The sequence below is a fragment of the Aristolochia californica genome, unplaced genomic scaffold (genome assembly GCF_029961685.1).
Source record: "Aristolochia californica isolate CCGP_79_NKW_82.1479 unplaced genomic scaffold, dmAriCali1.0.hap1 SCAF_16, whole genome shotgun sequence".
NCBI classification, from domain to species: Eukaryota; Viridiplantae; Streptophyta; class Magnoliopsida; order Piperales; family Aristolochiaceae; genus Aristolochia; species Aristolochia californica.
In genome coordinates, this window is record NW_027181837.1 from 2,597,742 (window position 1) to 2,615,794 (window position 18,053).

Sequence of the window (18,053 nt, forward strand, 5' to 3'; positions counted from 1 at the left end):
ATCACCCATGCAGAGAGCAGCTCGGAGAGACCCAGATAACAATGGCAACCAAGCCTGGGCTGTTCACTTCATGGCCATGGCAGATGCTTGGAACTTTCAAGGTATTACTACTTTTTAGTTTTCTCCTAAAACCAGTAGGATTAATGCTGATGATTTCTCTGTTTTGATATTGGTGTGGTTGAAGTACGTGGTTTTGGCTCCATGGGTTGCTAGTGGCATATACAGTTGGGTGACAAAGCCAGAAGAGGAGAGGGATCTGACCAACTTTCTCTTCTTGCCAATCCTACTTTGGCGATGGGCGCATAACCAAATATGGATTAGTTTGTCTCGTTTCCAAACAGCTCGGAGCAAACACAAAATAGTTGATAAAGGCATTGAATTTGAGCAAGTAGACAGAGAAGAAAACTGGTACGCTCTCTCACTCTGCCTCTCTTTATCTCTCGCTTTTTCTCTGTACATCTCTTCACTCATTCTCAGACATTTGGACAAATACATGGCAGGGATGACCAGATACTACTGAACGGCCTTGTTTTCTACACCTTTAATCAATACGTTTCAGGCGCGTCTCACTTACCCATGTGGAGAACAGATGGGATGATTTTAACTATTTTGCTTCACATAGGTCCGGTGGAGTTTCTCTACTACTGGCTCCACAGAGCTCTCCACCACCACTACCTGTACTCACGATACCACTCCCACCACCATTCCTCCGTTGTAACAGAACCCATAACCTGTAAGAACCTTTCTCGTATCCTTTTCATCTTCTATCATTTTTATGTCCTGGCTTGCTGCCGACCAATGAATCATGGTAGTGAACAAAACCAATCCTGAGAGTGTCATTTCAAATTACCTTTGACTGTTAGTTCAATATTTTATGTTCTTTGGATCCTTATCACTGTTTAATTAACTTTTTCAATACTGTTTGACATATGGCAGCTGTGATTCATCCATTCGCGGAAATCGTATCATACTATATACTCTTTTCGATACCACAATTGGCGATGTTGTTCACTGGAACAAACTCACATCTGGCACTCATAATTTACCTGACATACATAGATTTCATGAATAATATGGGCCACTGTAATTTTGAACTTGTTCCCAACTGGGTCTTCAAATTCTTCCCTCCTCTCAAGTACTTGATGTATACTCCATCGTGAGTCTCTTCAACCTTTGCCTGTTTTATAAGTTTAAGAAATGAAAGCATAGATAGAATTTTTCATTCAAGGATATAAGCAAACTAATGAATTTTCCTGACTAGGTTTCACTCTCTTCATCATACCCAGTTCCGGACGAACTACTCCCTCTTCATGCCTTTGTACGATTACTTGTATGGTACAGTGGACAAGACAGTGGATTCTCTTTATAACAACTCTCTCAAAGGAAACAAAGAGATCCCACAAGTGGTCCATCTCACCCATCCAACTTCCGTGGAGTCCATCTATCACCTGAGGCTGGGACTGGCTTCGTTGGCATCAAAACCCTACTCTTCAAAGTGGTATCTATCGATGATCCAACCGTTGACATGTTTGTCTGTCATATTTACCTGGATCTTTGGTTCCACCTTCACAGTGGAGTCCATCAAATTGGATAAACTCAAAATGGAAACATGGGCTATACCAAGATTTAGCTTTCATGTAAGTAAGAGACATCTCCATCTACCATTTTGAACGAGCCGTCTCTCTCAACTTTTTTCTTGTGTCCATTTGAAGGTGATAGTATATATACTGGTTTTGACTCTATGTTTTGCAGTATTATTTATCATGGCACAGAGATTCAATCAATAATATGATAGAGAAAGCCATACTGGAAGCAGACCGTGAAGGGGTCAAAGTGATGAGTTTGGGTCTTCTTAATCAGGCAACAATCATTCACCATCCTTCTCCCTGCCTCTCCCTTCTGTCAATTGCTCATTAGAAAAACTAAAACGATAAATCTAGATTCTTTTTTGTCTGCAGTCGGAGGAGCTAAACGAAAATGGCAAGCTCTATCTCCAAAAGCACCCAAAACTCAAAGTCAGATTAGTAGATGGGACAGCACTGGTAGCTGCAGTTGTTCTAAATGGCATTCCACAAGATACTAATAAAGTTATAATGAGAGGAGAGCTTTCAAAAGCTTGTCATGCCATAGTCCTTGGATTGTGCCAAAAAGCGATTAAGGTAAGTTGGTTGAACACACTTCCACAAACCATCAGATAGAAGCTTTCTATGGTATAATTATGAATTACATGAGATGTTACAGGTTTCCACGGTTTGTAAATCTGAACACCAGCAACTGAAAAGACAATTACCGGCCAAGTTCTGGAGTAATTTGGTCCTTTCAGATAACTATGATGCCAAGGTAATGTTACCTATTCAGATTTTTAATAACTTGACGGTCCAAAGTGTTCATTTAATAGCAGACAGAAGATTGAAACTGTAGGACTACTTCTGCAGGTATGGTTGGTGGGAAATGGGCTGAATGATAAGGAACAAGAGAAAGCGCCCAAGGGTGCAAGCTTCATTCCCTTCTCACAATTCCCTGTAAAGAATTTGAGGAAGGACTGTTTCTACCAGACGAATCCAGCAATGAGGGTCCCCAAGAATCTTGAAAACATGCATGCCTGCGAGGTAAATTAACTCTTTCTACTTAACTGTGATAGTTTCAATAAATGTTTCTATAGTAAGTTTCTATATAATATACAATTTACGAATGTTATGTGACAGAATTGGCTTCCTCGGAGGGTTATGAGTGCATGTCGTGTAGCAGGCATTGTTCATGCATTGGAGGGATGGGATACCCATGAGTGTGGTGAAGAACAGCTGCTGAATGCTGATAAAGTATGGAATGCTGCACTTCAGCATGGATTTCGTCCCCTCTGATATCCTGGTTTCAATGTACTTCCAGTGAGGAATCAAAACTGCTAATAATGATGAAGAAGATGTGTTTTATCTTTTTCAATAAGGGTTTTTTGTAATCTTTATGTGAGCATTGGACATCCCTTAAAGTGAGCATTTTTTTGTAATCTTTAAGGGGTTTGCATAATAAATGCCCATAGTTGGAAAGGGCTGTTAGGTTTTACAATGGCTTCGATGACTTTCATGAATAATAATTTATGTGAGACAGTTCAAATTAAAGCTCACCCAGCTTGGGATATGCAAATAGTAGAAGAAAAGAGGTCTGCAAATTTGTTCTATACTCAAATAATTTATGATCCTCAATCTGTTAGTCAAATTCTGACTTTACATTTTCAAGCTAAAAGATTTAGAAAAGAAATTAAATCTTTAAAAGCCGATAGGTCACATGATTCACAAGAAAAGTTTGAAGAAATTAGAAAATGTAATGGGAAAATATCTGAGTGTCAAAAACTTTTACTTGTTTTCGAAAATATTTTATGGCTAAGAGATGAACATACTAGCTTGCCTTTGTGCATGGATTTTAGAGGTTTCAACATGAAAATGAATAAGAAAAATTCATCAAAAGGTTATCTAATCGGATGCCCTGTAAGAAAATACTCTCAAAGGACACGAAGAGGCTCCACAATTGGTCTATCTCACCCATCCAACTTCCCCGGAGTCCATCTATCATCTGAGGATGAGACTAGCTTCCTTGGCATCAAAACTTCCCTCTTCAAAGTGGTATATGTTGATGATGCAACCATAGACATGTTTCTCTAGATATTTACCTGGATCTTTGGTCCCACCTTCACGGTTGAGCATCTATCATCAACTTGGGTAAACTCAAAATGGAGACATAGGCTCTTCCAAGATTTTGGTTTCACCTAAGTAAGAGACACTAGGATCTACCTTGGTAAACTCAAAATGGAGACATAGGCTCTCCCAAGATTTTGGTTTCACCTAAGTAAGAGACACTAGGATCTACCTTGTTGAATGAGCCGTATCTCCTTCTGAAATGGAGGTCACATGATTTCCAGATAAAGTTATGTTTTTAGAAATAGTGCGCCTTAAGATAATTTTGCTCATTGACATTGAAATTTTTTAAGAGACACCCATGTGTGTAAGGGTGACTTGGCTAGTAAATAAGGAGAAATTTAATAGAGATGGCATAGAATTGTAATTAAGTAACTTGGTGTATGTCCTTTTTCTTTTTGAAGCATGTAGTCCTAAGGGTATTATAGTCATTGTGAACACGTTCTGCCTCTACCAGCAGCACCAGAATGCCTCCTTGCTACCTCTACCAGCTACATCACTGAAAAGCCTCCAAGCTGCCTCTACCAGTAGCATGACCAGAACGCCTCCCTGCTGCCTCCACCAGCAGCACTGGACACATCCCTGTTTCAGTGACAACACTGAAACCCGAGCCAGTCTCTTCCAGCGATTGCACTGAAACCCGAGCCAGTTTCTTCCAACGACAACACCGAAACCCGAACCAGTCTCTTCCAGCGACAACGCCGAGACCCGAACCTGCTCTGTTCCGGCAGCAACGGTGAAGCTTCACGCAGCGAGCTTCACGCTGTTTCTTACAGTAGTACACAACCCTGCTTTTTCTTGCAGTGTCAAGTCGGAGAGACCCTTCTTTGCAGCGTCGACTAAAGAGACCTTTCTCTACAGCGTCAACTAGCAGCGCCGGCAACGGCGTCTTCCTTCTCGAGCCTCTCTTTCTGCTGAGAGCTTCTCTCTTTTGGCAAATCCCAAGCCACTCTATTTTTCTCACAGCAGCTCGCCCTCTCTGTTTTTCAAGCCTCCTCTATTCTTCTCCCGGAGCCGAGAGTCCCGAGCTTCCTCTATTTTTCTCCTGGCGCCGAGAGTCCCGAGCTTCTTCCAAACATTCTCTTTGAGTCCCGAGACTTGCCCTATTTTTCTGTTGTGTCTGTAAGTTCCAAAGAGTCAAAATCATCGACCAAGATAAATGCCCTTCATTCAATGTCTTGAGTACAGCACATGCTAGAGAAATCAGAGTGGTCTTGCATGTCCCTTGGGCCCACCTACTCGAGCCGTGTGGACCAGACTCCACATTACTCAACGGTAGAGAAACTCTATGACGCAAAATAGACAAGACCATCAATCTGTTCTCCACATTGGTAAGTGAGATGTGCCTGGAGCATATTGATTAAGAGAGAAAGAGACCAAGTATACTAGTCCCTTCAACTACAGGCTCATCTGCCATTACTGCATGGGTTTAATGGAGCTACGATTTTTCGTGTTTTTCAGGACTCTTCATGAGCTTGATTCCACTCTGTCAACTGCGTCAATGAATGAATTGCTTGGAGAGAAAGGATAAATCTAAAGATGAAAAACGCTCTCAATTATCTTCTGCATTCTTTCAGTGTCTTTGCATTCACACATTCAACCTCCAAATACTTGTTGCTTTGTTTCTCGTCTGTTTATCAAAGTTGGAAGTACAGGTTTCCATTTTACCCTCTTAAATTTGTTCAGCAGATTGGTCTGGCTTTTAGATTTGCTTCACATGCTGCAAGTAGAAAGTAATTTGAAGTGATGTGAGATTTAATTCCATGATGTCCATGTGAGAGTTGCCCCTTGGAAAGTTTTCTTGTAATGATGTTTAATGAACACGAATAGACAAGGCTATGGTGTATGCAGCCTCTATCAGTGTGGTTTGGGGTGTGAAAGCTGAGACTACCTGCGTAAATTAAACTTCAATAAAAAAATACTTTTCAAGGCATGAAATGTTGCAAAATACCAGGAGCCGTTTGAGTTAGCTCCGGTGATTAACAAACTTAGAAGGGCAGGGAGGTGAATAGTGCAAGCCAATTTTACAATTAATGTTCATGCACAATGATTAAAGTACACACGAAAACAATCAAACTACATAGTATTTTTAGGTGGTTTACAATTCTTTTGTAGATTATCACTCGACTTTCAGCATATTGAGGCTCTGTTTAGCTTGAGTTACTCTATGACATCTATAGTGGATCGTCTCTATGGCCAATTACAATGCTGCCCACAGGAGGTCTTCTACCACTGAATTGACCATAACAACCAATTTACAATAACACGCTCTCAATTAAATTTAAAGCAGCAAACTAGGCATACAACCCCCAAAGGATTTCAACACTGCCCACCAACACAAGGTCTTAACGACACACAACAACAAACACAACTTCTTAACAACTATTTTTCTGCCACAACAACTTCTTTCGAATAATTTGAAGTGAGGATGGTATTGGCTACCTGGGGTTTGACCCAATATGTAAGGATTACTTACTTGAAACCCCCTCAATAGGAAGATTTAACAATCTAAGTAGAAACAAACAAATACACCAAGAAGTACCTACTCAATATAATCAAAAATTCAAAATAGTCTTTAATAACTTGATTTCAAAATATTGGTTCAAAGTAAATCTGGGATTGGTTTTTAAATTTTGGGAAGTAGATAAAGGATCTCAATTCAATGAATTACTTCAAAATACAACCCATCAGAAGTAGTTTGTACTTCAATGAATGATTTCAAAGTGCCGTGGCACTAGTTCAGTATACTCGATCAAATATAATCAATAGATTTCAAACTAAAATCATGTAAGTACTTGGATTTTTTAAACTCTTACCTCTAGATATTAATAACAATGCAAAAGTGCCTTCAAAATCAAATGACAAAGTGGATTTCAATTTTTTTGTCAATCATAAGATATGCTCGATAAATAAAGATTTTAAAATAAAGTTCATCAATATTAAGCTCAAGGAAGAAAACTTCCAAATTTGACTTCCTTTGGAGTTTTGGAGGAGACATAAATTCTCATATTCGTATGTGAGAGCTTAGGGAGCTTGGTAACATTGTGGTAGAGAGTTCTCATGAATGTCGAGGGTGAGTTTGGGCTAAATAGAAAGCTCTCTAATATTCAAAGCATCTAGTCGATCTGGCTTAAAAATAATTTTTCTTCATTTAAAAAGGAAAAATGTCTAATTTTTTTGAAAAATACACATTAAATTCTATTTTGGATGATGGTAGGTCACATGAAAATGTTAGAGGCTTCCAACTCCAAAAAATAGAGCTTAAAAGATTGCATATTTGAATTTCTGCAAAAAGGAATGGACCCCTTGTGATGTTTTCTCTTCCTCACACCGAAGGGGTCAACTCCTTTGCAAAAAGGGCTAACTCCTTGTTCACCTTCAAAAATTTTTATTTTCTCTATATTCGACTCCCTTTTTCAATCTCTCAATCATAACAAGGGGTCAACTCCTTTCATAGGGGTCGACTTCTTTTGCTCTTTTTTCACCATATACTTTATCTTTTCTTTTCAAGGTTTCATCTTTCCTACTAATGTTTGACTCTTATGTATGGGCTCCTCTTTTGATCAGTGGCACTTCAGTTCTTCAATTTTTTAATTAAAGTGGTCGATTTTTTTGCTACGGTCGACTCATCTTCCTTGTTTTACTATTTTTTTCTCTTTTGGGATGGTTGTTTGCTCAAAATAATTTTTGCTTTCTCTTGTTTGATTAAATAGTGTTGCTGTGCCATTTGGATAGTGTGTTTTCTGGTATGAGTTGCCTACTTCTTTTCTTATGTGGATTGTTGGGATGAACCATGACTGGTCAAATAATAAGCTTCTAAAAATCTCCTTTGAGGCTTTTTTTAGCTGAAAGATAAACTTAATGCATATTATGAGTAACTTAAGTTTTTTTTTTTCATCAAAGCTATCTAAATAAGAATTTTGAGACAAACAGATTGGTCCTATGAAGTGGGATTCAATTTGGATATTCTCAAATGGGGTTTCAATAGACTGGTGCAATGAATGAAGATTACTTTCTGACATAAATAGGACAGTGAAAATCTAAACTCCATTGAACCCTGACATAAAAACTAGTATATAGACCATCATTTTTCACAAAAATAATGTAGCTATTGGTTGGGAAGGCTAGTCTGATTGAGATATAGACCTAACATTACATGGTACTAGAGTAGGATGACTGTCTTGATGGACTCACTTCATGCTCTATTTAATATGTACCCGTTTGTATTGTTCATATCTTAGACCCACAGATTCAATGTCCACTTGAGTAGGTCAAGGACTCAGTTTCAATATCTTAGTTATGGAAGTACAGACTGGTTAAGAGTCCTTCAATGAAAGCCAATAGGGGTTTTTAAAGACTTATTCTTGCCTAACAAGAGGAGAAACTAGGGAACTTCAAACTTGATGAGATTGGACCCTGTGAAACACCCTTTTCGATTCTTATTCAATTACTAAGCTTCCTCGTTTTCGACCTTTCTTATGTTACTGATACTAGGTACATAGACAGGGTACTGGTGTATGCAATCAGACCACGCCCCATCCGAAGGTGCTGTGACAGTTCGATTGCAAATCCATACAGCGCTGCCGAAGGCAATTTGTCACACACGGTGACCCTTCATTCTTCCCTTGGCCTCGATATAGCTCAGCTAGTACCACAAGGAAGACGAAGATGTGTTACCAAACCGATGAAGGGTCATTCTTGATGCCTCGACGTCCTCCAGTGAGAGACGCACTCTTCTCCAGTTCATCATCTATCACTGCCCTCCCGCCGGGATGGATGCAGAAATGCTCGAAAGCTCTCTTGAACCGAGGCACGTAAAGCTTTAGCTTAGGGTTGAAGGTTTTCCGAATGATGAGGTGGAGATCGAAAAGAAGCTTCTCTGAGGGAGGAAGTACTATGGGTGCCAAGGTTTTGATATTGTTCTTGAGTGCATCACTTGCAACAGTGAGAAGATCCTTGGAGAGGGAGATGTCAATCTTGCCTTGTTCATCTTCTGCTTGCTCGACGCAGCTATAGGCCTTGTCGTCTGCTCCATTATGTGTGTGGAAAACATGCAGAAGACGATATTTGGCTCAGCTTTTCTCAGAACGACGATTTGATAGGAGCACAGCAGCACCACCCATTCGGAATAGACACCAACTGATCTGCATGGATCGTTGCTTCCCACTGGGATTAGTACCCTTTGTCATCGCTTCAGTGCTCACAATCAAAGCATTAGAATTTGGGTGCACTAGAAGGAGGTCTTGGACAAGTTCCAGAGATACGAGCCCTGCGCTACAACCCATTCCTGAAAGGTTGAAACTCTTTATGTTGCTTCTCATTTTGTATTTGTTTACCACCATTGACGACAGGGAAGGGAGGGGCGAGAAGATGCTAGAATTCACTACCAATATGTCGATGGATTCTTGGTCAATTCCCGTGCTTTGGAAAAGCGAGTCACGCAAGTGAACATCACTAACTGGACTTCTTCCAAAGAATCCTGCAACTTCATATCTCTGCTGGGAAGGTTAAGCATGGGCAGTGGCAAGCTCGTCTCCTCTCCCAGACCTGATTGAGCAAGACTTTTCTGTTAGGAAATTGACATTTCCTATTCTAATTTGGGTAACATATTTATTATGTAATTATATTTTCTATTTTTAATGGAATGAGCTGAAATTAAGTGATCTAATTTTGTTAAGCCATTAAGAAATGGGTCATGGATATGAGCCATGAATATGGGCTAATTGAGTAGATACCATAGGGAATTATGGGAACCTTATATAAGGAAACACAATATGGTTATGGTCCCCAAAGATACTAAATCACACAGTTTCCCTTCTCCCCAGCCGGAAGAGAGACGAAGGTCCCATTGAGGAATAAATAGATTTAGTTGAGGAAGACCACAACACCAATCATCCGTTTATATCATTCGTCAAAGAGATTCCGCAACAGAAAGATGAAATTTCTGGAATGGATTCAGGTATGTATTTGATCATAATATTCTGGCATGTTGTAAATTCTGGATTAGGATTTACTATTACAGTTTTTCTAACAAGTGGTATCACAGTAGTCCTATTAGATTATTAGGATTTCTAGATTAATTCCGTGGAGAGCGACACTGAGAGGTGGCTCGGCGCAAAACTGGCGCTTTATAGAAAAGTTTACTTTCTCCTCGGAATTTGTCTCTGGTTGTGCGTCTGTCAGTGTCGTCGTCAGAAGAAGGAGGTCCACGATCGTCGGTGGTGGCTCGTACTCCAGCGTCGTTAGGAAACACTGCAGCGACGTCCTACAGAGGGCCATTGAAGACGAATTCTCCACTGCGCGTGGCTGGAGGTTGAAGGAAGTTGAAGACGACCTCCAGCGCGCGCAGGAAGGAAAAAAACAAAAGGACGCACGGTGCAGCATTCGCAGCATCGGACGCTGCAAGATGTTCGGCGGGAAAGGGGGAGGCGACGGAGGATGCCTGGGCACGCTGCAGCGCCCTTCTGGCAAGGGTACCATTTTTTCCTTTGTCGTCGTCATTTTCTGTCATTGAAAACCTTCCTGTGCGATCCGAGCATTGATCGGCGGGCCAGAGCCCGTTGGGCGAAGTTCGGCGTTGTCGTTCCCCCGTCGGAACGAATGGCACAGATCGTGCCCGTTGGGCTCACTGCAGAACCCGTTCAGCGGGCATGCTGCCATTGGGAATTGGTGCGCTGCAGCGCCCGTCGGGCGACAACACCGTGACTGTTGGGCGACAACAACGCCCATTCACTGCCCCACTGGCGTGCCCGTTGGGCAACAACAACGCCCATTCACTGCTGCAGGCACGCTGCCGCACCTGTTGGGTATGCTGCAGCACCCGTCCACTGCAGCAGGGCGTGCTACAACGTCCGTTGGGTGCCGCAACGCCTTATTCACTGTCGCAGGGTGCACTGTAGCGTTCGTTGGACAAACTGCAACATAGTCATAATAATAAAAAAAATTAAAAATTGAAACTTTGGATACATTTTATTTCAATTACGATTTGACTCGGCTGTCGAATCGGACCGGTTGTTGAAGATCAGGGTTGAATCAGGCTAAGCCGGCTAGACCGAGTCGACTCGGTCCTAAAAGAAAAAGCCTATTTCACGGCGCCAGTGGGGTGGTGCTGTAGCATTGGACAACTGAATAAAAAAAATCATTTTATCCAGTTGGTCTAGTATTTTTGAATCAAATTGTTTGAAGTTACATGTTGCCAAAGTAACCTCTGTTGTGTTGAATAATTTGACTAGAAATACATAGATGTTTGCACGGAGTTATTTATGCAAATTGTGTTCGGCCCAAAGGAAGACACAATTTGGCCAAATCAACAACGTGCCTGTGATGATAAATGTGTGACAATTATAAAGAGTTTGTGAACAATAATCGGTCCAAAGAAAGGCTATTGTTTGACAGAACTGATTGTCAGTATTTGATCATTGCACTGAGAGTACCACTTACAATTAATTTCTCCGTCCAAAGACTAGGAATTAATATTGTACTAGGTATCTTGAGATGGGTCCCCAAGTTACATTCATTTATTTTGTACTTGTCGTGTTTTTCTTTATATGACATGCTAGTTAATGTGAGTATGCTAGTTTATTTTGTTTTTTATACAGTTTCTGTTGCTACTGCTACAAATGTTACTGCTCAAATAAGCAGCATTCCGATGTTAAGTGGGATGAATTTTAAGGCATGGAAAAATATCGTGGAAATTGTCTTCGGTTGTATGCATTTGGATCTTGCACTTCGGGTAGAGCAATCCACTTCTACTCCAAAAAAACTTCAATGAGGCTAAACTTGAGAAGTGGGAGTGCTCTAACCAAATGTGTTTGATGATCATGAAACGCTTCATTCCGGAGGCGTTTCGGGATTCTATGACTGAGAGCAAGAGCGGCAAGAAGTTCCTAGAACACGACATTGAACAATATTTTGCCAAGAACGAAAAGTCGGAGGCAATAAGCCTTTTGGCTAAACTCATTTCGATGAAGTATAAAGGCAAAGGGAACATAAGGAGTACATAATGGAAATGTCTCATCTCGCGTCAAAACTCAAGCCACTTAAGTTGGAGCTGTCTAAGGACTTGCTCGTGCACTTGGTTTTGATATATCTTCTTGTACACTTTGGACAATTCAAAGTGAGATATAACACTCATCAAGACAAATGTCCCCTAAATGAGCTTATATCTCACTGTGTAAGAGGAAGAGAGGGATCGGAAGGTTAAGACTAAAAGTACTTACTTGGCCTCAACCTCTCAAAACAAGTAGAAGAAGAGAGGTAAGGATGTTGCAGAAGGATTTTCTCAGAATAAGAATAAAAGCTGTCAAATTCGACCGTGGTGGAGACTACTACGAAAGGTATGATGGATCAGGAGAACAATGTCCTAGACCCTTCATGATTCTCCTCAAAGAGTGTGGAGTTGTTCCGCAATACACCATGCCGGGCAAACCCAACATGAATGGTGTTGCAGAGCGACGAAACCGAACTCTTAAGGATATGGTAAGGAGTATGATCAGTCATTCCTCTTTGCCAGAGTCACTTTGGGGAAAAGCTTTAAAGACTGCAGTGTACATCCTTAACAGGGTACCGAGCAAAGCAGTTGCCAAAACCCCCTATGAGCTTTGGACAGGCAAGAAGCCTAGCATTAGGCACTTGCACATTTGGGGTTGTCCAGCTGAGGCGCGACCTTATAGGCCACATGAAAGAAAACTGGACTCATGGACAGTTAGCGGTTATTTTGTTGGTTATGCTGAACATTCTCGGGGCTATAAGTTTTACGATCCCATATTAAGATCCTGCTTTGAAACGGAAAATGCGAGATTCCTTAAGGATATTGAGTTTGGAGGGAAAGAAAACATAAGGAATGTTGTCTTTAAAGATGAATTTGCTATTGACAGTGATCAAGTTTCCATACCTATTGTTGTTCAAGACACAATTCAGGCATTAGAGGACAATGTTCAGGCTCCTATTCCTGACGTTGTTCCGGATCAAGACAATAATGAGATTCTTCCTCTTGCACCACCTTTAGAACAAACTCAACAACCTCAAGAAGTGCCATTAAGGAGATCCACTAGGGAGAGGAGAAATGCGATTCCATATGATTATATCATATTTCTCCAAGAACATGAGGATGGAGTCAAATTGATAGAAGATGACCCGATTAACTTATGTCAAGACTTGCGCAGTTCTAACTCTCAAAAGTGGATTGATGCCATGAAGGATGAGATGAAGTTTATGAATGACAATGACGTTTGGGATCTCATCGAGTTGCCTAAAGGTGTGAAGCCCATTGGTTGTAAATAGATATTTAAAACCAAGAGGGATTCAAAGGGCAATGTCGAGAGATATAAGGCCCGTCTAGTCGCTAAAGGCTTTACTCAAAGGGAAGGCATATACTATAAAGAGACTTTCTCTCTGGTATCTTCGAAAGAATCTTTTAGAACAATAGTGGCACTAGTGGCTCATTTAGATCTAGAGCTACATCAGATGGATGTAACTATGATAGAAAAACAGGTTGATGGTTGGACCATCAATAGATACCACTTTGAAGAGTAAGGTTTTGATGCCAAGGAAGCCAGTCGTATCCTCAGATGAAGATAGACTCTAGAGAAGTTGGAAGGGTGAGATGGACCACGTGTGGGACCTCTTTGTTTCCTTTGAGAGGGGGGAAGATTTGGAAGACCCAGTTGGGGACAAGCTCGGATACAAGTGATGTATAATATAGGACCATATTCATCACAGCCATGGCATCCTACATAGAGGATGATGTGGCTCTCCGATGATGTGTCAGTTTAACTTGGCGTAAAACCCTTCGGGTGCAGATGTGGCATACTAACGTGGCATCACATGATCGGTCAAAGCTTACATGTCACCTTTAAATGTACACAAGTGCAGTTGCTCAGTCAAATTTGGGTATTTGTGAAAATAAATTAAAAAATATATTATTTGTGTTATTATGTTTAAAAATTGTATGCCACTTACGTTACAGGGTCAGGGTAGGCAGTTATTGGCCAGCAGACAGCTATGGAGGACCATTAATGGTGATTTTGTGCAGGCAACGAGCAGTCTCGATCCTCTACCAAACAATTGTAATCGTGAAGGGACCAGTGCTCCCGCATGAAAGGACGGAAGCACAATGGTAAAACGACTCCCCGAAGTGCACCATAAAGACAAGAAATAAGTGCTGGATGTCCAGTGAATCGTCAAGCAGGTTTAAGGAATACAAAGAAAAATTGGAAGAAGAAATAGCTAGTCTACAGGAACTGAAGTTCCGTATTGTTTAGCCACCTGTAACTGGAACAGGTGACGAAGATCATCATCTACTTACCTACCTTGTGTGTTTGCTAGAAATGAAGTTTATATACATTTAAAACGGTGGTTAGTCCTCAAACGATCAAAACAGAGTTTACAGAATGAAAATGAAGCAAAAGAGATACTTACAAGTTATGGGTTCCGTAGAAATGGAGGAATGGGGTATAGGTAGTGGTGATGCAGAGCTCTGTGAAGCCAGTAGTAGAGAAACTCTATGACGCAAAATGGACAAGATCATCCATCTGTTCTCCACATCGGTAAGTGAGATGTGCCAGGAGCATATTGATTAAGCGAGAAAGAGACAAAGTACGCTAGTCCCTTCAACTACAGGCTCATCTACCGGTCTAATTGAGCTACGACAGGACTCTTCATGAGCTTGATTCCACTCTGTCAACTGCATCAATGAACGAACTGCTTGGAGAGTAAGGATAAATCTAAAGATGAAAAACGATCTCAATTATCTTCTGCATGCTTTCAGTGTCTTTGCATTTACACGTTCAACCTCCAAATACTTATTGCTTTGTTTCTCGTCTTAGTGCGTATTCATAAAACATTTCTCCCATTTATAAAGTGAATACTCGATAATTGAATCCTCTTCATGGCTGGTGTCATAAAATTTATAACTTACGTGAAAAATATTGTCAATTTGGCATCTAAAGATTTCGTGCTGAATTAAAATCTGAACAATCTTAGTTGGGATTCAAGGAAGAACATGGAGATTACAGTTCTCAGATGAACTCCAGAAAACGATTTATTTTTATTTTATTTTTTACCGACTGCATTCATTCATAGCATTTAAAAACAACTGGAAACTGCTAAAGAGTCGTGCGCAGACAATCTTCTACGGACAAGAAAGCATCATCAACGGTGGAAAAGGTATCCTGGGTTGTTCTATAAATTGGAAATCACCCATGCAGTGAGCAGCTCGGAGAGACCCAGATAACAATGGCAACCAAGCCTGGGCTGTTCACTTCATGGCCATGGCAGATGCTTGGAACTTTCAAGGTATTACTACTTTTTAGTTTTCTCCTAAAACCAGTAGGATTAATGCTGATGATTTCTCTGTTTTGATATTGGTGTGGTTGAAGTACGTGGTTTTGGCACCATGGGTTGCTTGTAGCATATACAGTTCGGTGACAAAGCGAGAAGAGGAGAGGGATCTGACCAACTTTCTCATCTTGCCAATCCTACTTTGGCGATGGTCGCATAACCAAATATGGGTTAGTCTGTCTCGTTTCCAAACAGCTCGGAGCAAACACAAAATAGTTGATAAAGGCATTGAATTTGAGCAAGTAGACAGAGAAGAAAACTGGTTTGATCTCTTTATCTCTCGCTTTTTCTCTTTATACCTCTTAACTAATTCTCTGACATTTGGACAAATACATGGCAGGGATGATCAATTACTACTGAACGGCCTTGTTTACTACACCTTTCATCAATACGTTTCAGGCGCGTCTCACTTAGCCATGTGGAGAACAGATGGGATGATTTTAACTATTTTGCTTCACATAGGTCCGGTGGAGTTTCTCTACTACTGGCTCCACAGAGCTCTCCACCACCATTACCTGTACTCACGATACCACTCCCACCACCATTCCTCCATTGTAACAGAACCCATAACCTGTAAGAACCTTTCTCGTATCCTTTTCATCTTCTATCATTTTTATGTCCTGGATTGCTGCCGACCAATGAATCATGGTAGTGAACAAACCTAATCTTAAGAGTGTCAATTCAAATTACTTTTGATATCACTGTTTAATTAACTTTTTCAATACTATATACTCTTCTCGATACCACAATTGGCGATGTTGTTCACTGGAACAAACTCACATCTGGCAATCATAATTTACCTGACATACATAGATTTCATAAATAATATGGGCCACTGTAATTTTGAACTTGTTCCCAACTGGGTCTTCAAATTCTTCCCCCCTCTCAAGTACTTGATGTATACTCCATCGTGAGTCTCTTCAACCTTTGCCTGTTTTATAAGTTTAAGAAATGAAAGCATAGATAGAATTTTTCATTCAAGGATATAACCAAACTAATGAATTTTCCTGACTAGGTTTCACTCTCTTCATCATACCCAGTTCCGGACGAACTACTCCCTCTTCATGCCTTTGTACGATTACTTGTATGGTACAGTGGACAAGACAGTGGATTCTCTTCATAAGAACTCTCTCAAAGGAAACAAAGAGATCCCACAAGCGGTCCATCTCACCCATCCAACTTCCGTGGCGTCCATCTATCACCTGAGGCTGGGACTGGTTTCGTTGGCATCGAAACCCTACTCTTCAAAGTGGTACCTATCGATGATCCAACCGTTGACATATTTGTCTGTCATATTTACCTGGATCTTTGGTTCCACCTTCACAGTGGAGTCCATCAAATTGGATAAACTCAAAATGGAAACATGGGCTATACCAAGATTTAGCTTTCATGTAAGTAAGAGACATCTCCATCTACCATTTTGAATGAGCCGTCTCTCTCAACTTTTTTCTTGTGTCCATTTGAAGGTGATAGTATATATATTGGTTTTGACTGTCTATGTTTTGCAGTATTATTTATCATGGCACAGAGATTCAATCAATAATATGATAGAGAAAGCCATACTGGAAGCAGACCGTGAAGGGGTCAAAGTGATGAGTTTGGGTCTTCTTAATCAAGCAACAATCATTCACCATCCTTCTCCCTGCCTCTCCCTACTGTCAAGTGCTCATTAGAAAAACTAAAATGATAAATCTGGATTTTTTTTTGTCTGCAGTCAGTGGAACTAAACGAAAATGGCAAGCTCTATCTCCAAAAGCACCCAAAACTCAAGGTCAGATTAGTAGATGGGACAACACTGGTAGCTGCAGTTGTCCTAAATGGCATTCCACAATATACTGATAAAGTTATAATGAGAGGAGAGCTTTCAAAAGCTTGTCATGCCATAGTCCTAGGATTGTGCCAAAAAGGGATTAAGGTAAGTTGGTTGAACTCACTCCCACAAACCATCAGTTAGAAGCTTTCAATGGTATAATTATGAATTACTTGAGAGGTTACAGGTTTCCACGGTTTGTAAATCTGAACACCAGCAACTGAAAAGACGATTACCGGCCAAGTTCTGGAGTAATTTGGTCCTTTCAGATAACTATGTTGCCAAGGTAATGTTACCTATTCAGATTTTTAATAACTTGACAGTCCAACGTGTTCATTTAATAGCAGACAGAAGATTGAAACTGTAGGACTACTTCTGCAAGTATGGTTGGTGGGAAATGGGCTGAATGATAAGGAACAAGAGAAAGCGCCCAAGGGTGCAAGCTTCAATCCCTTCTCACAATTCCCTGTAAAGAATTTGAGGAAGGACTGTTTCTACCAGACGAATCCAGCAATGAGGGTCCCCAAGAATCTTGAAACCATGCATGCCTGCGAGGTAAATTAACTCTTTCTACTTAACTGTGATAGTTTCAATAACTGTTTCTATTGTAAGTTTCTATATAATATACAATTTACGAATGTTATGTGACAGAATTGGCTTCCTCGGAGGGTTATGAGTGCATGTCGTGTAGCAGGCATTGTTCATGCATTGGAGGGATGGGATACCCATGAGTGTGGTGAAGAACAGCTGCTGAATGCTGATAAAGTATGGAATGCTGCACTTCAGCATGGATTTCGTCCCCTCTGATATACTGGTTTCAATGTACTTCCAGTGAGGAATCGAAAGTGCTAATAATGATGAAGAAGCTGTGTTTTATCATTTTCAATACAAGGACATCCCTTAAAGTGAGCACTTTTTATTAATATTTAAGGGGTTTGCATAATTAATGCCCATAGTTGGAAAGGGCTGTTAGGTTTTACAATGGCTTCGATGACTTTCATGAATAATAATTTATGTGAGACAGTTCCAATTAAAGCTCACCCAGCTTGGGCTATGCAAATAGTAGAAGAAAAGAGGTCTGCAAATTTGTTCTATAGTCAAATAATTTATGATCCTCAATCTGTTAGTCAAATTCTGACTTTACATTTTCAAGCTAAAAGATTTAGAAAAGAAATTAAATCTTTAAAAGCCGATAGGTCACATGATTCACAAGA

At 40.5% G+C, this 18,053-nt stretch overlaps 1 protein-coding gene, 1 long non-coding RNA gene and 1 pseudogene across 2 annotated transcripts; 2 read left to right on the forward strand and 1 right to left on the reverse strand.

Annotated features, from left to right (window-relative positions):
* Nucleotides 1–41: 41 nt before the first annotated feature.
* LOC137952911 (very-long-chain aldehyde decarbonylase GL1-5-like) lies at nucleotides 42–2,968 on the forward strand. Its single transcript, XM_068800020.1, has 10 exons — nucleotides 42–101; nucleotides 185–408; nucleotides 501–733; nucleotides 937–1,156; nucleotides 1,262–1,637; nucleotides 1,753–1,860; nucleotides 1,959–2,159; nucleotides 2,242–2,340; nucleotides 2,436–2,609; nucleotides 2,706–2,968. The coding sequence occupies exons 1-10, from the start codon at nucleotides 42–44 to the stop codon at nucleotides 2,859–2,861; spliced, it is 1,851 nt and encodes a 616-aa protein (XP_068656121.1). The 3' UTR covers nucleotides 2,862–2,968.
* A 5,171-nt stretch (nucleotides 2,969–8,139) lies between these two features.
* Nucleotides 8,140–9,968, reverse strand: LOC137953539 (3-ketoacyl-CoA synthase 5-like; annotated as a pseudogene).
* Nucleotides 9,969–15,234: 5,266 nt separating this feature from the next.
* On the forward strand, nucleotides 15,235–16,259 carry LOC137953592 (uncharacterized). The gene is made up of 3 exons (XR_011112397.1): nucleotides 15,235–15,291; nucleotides 15,370–15,602; nucleotides 16,045–16,259. It is a non-coding gene; the product is annotated as an uncharacterized lncRNA (long non-coding RNA).
* The last annotated feature ends 1,794 nt before the right edge of the window (nucleotides 16,260–18,053 follow it).

What these genes read in the sequence shown, in the direction of transcription:
- LOC137952911 (XM_068800020.1), top strand. Translation starts at nt 42, where the DNA reads ATGGCAACCAAGCCTGGGCTGTTCACTTCATGGCCATGGCAGATGCTT. An exon ending in AGATGCTTGGAACTTTCAAG is followed by an intron (nt 102 to 184) that starts GTATTACTACTT and finishes GTGTGGTTGAAG; the next exon opens with TACGTGGTTTTGGCTCCATG. An exon ending in GTTTGGGTCTTCTTAATCAG is followed by an intron (nt 1,861 to 1,958) that starts GCAACAATCATT and finishes TTTTGTCTGCAG; the next exon opens with TCGGAGGAGCTAAACGAAAA.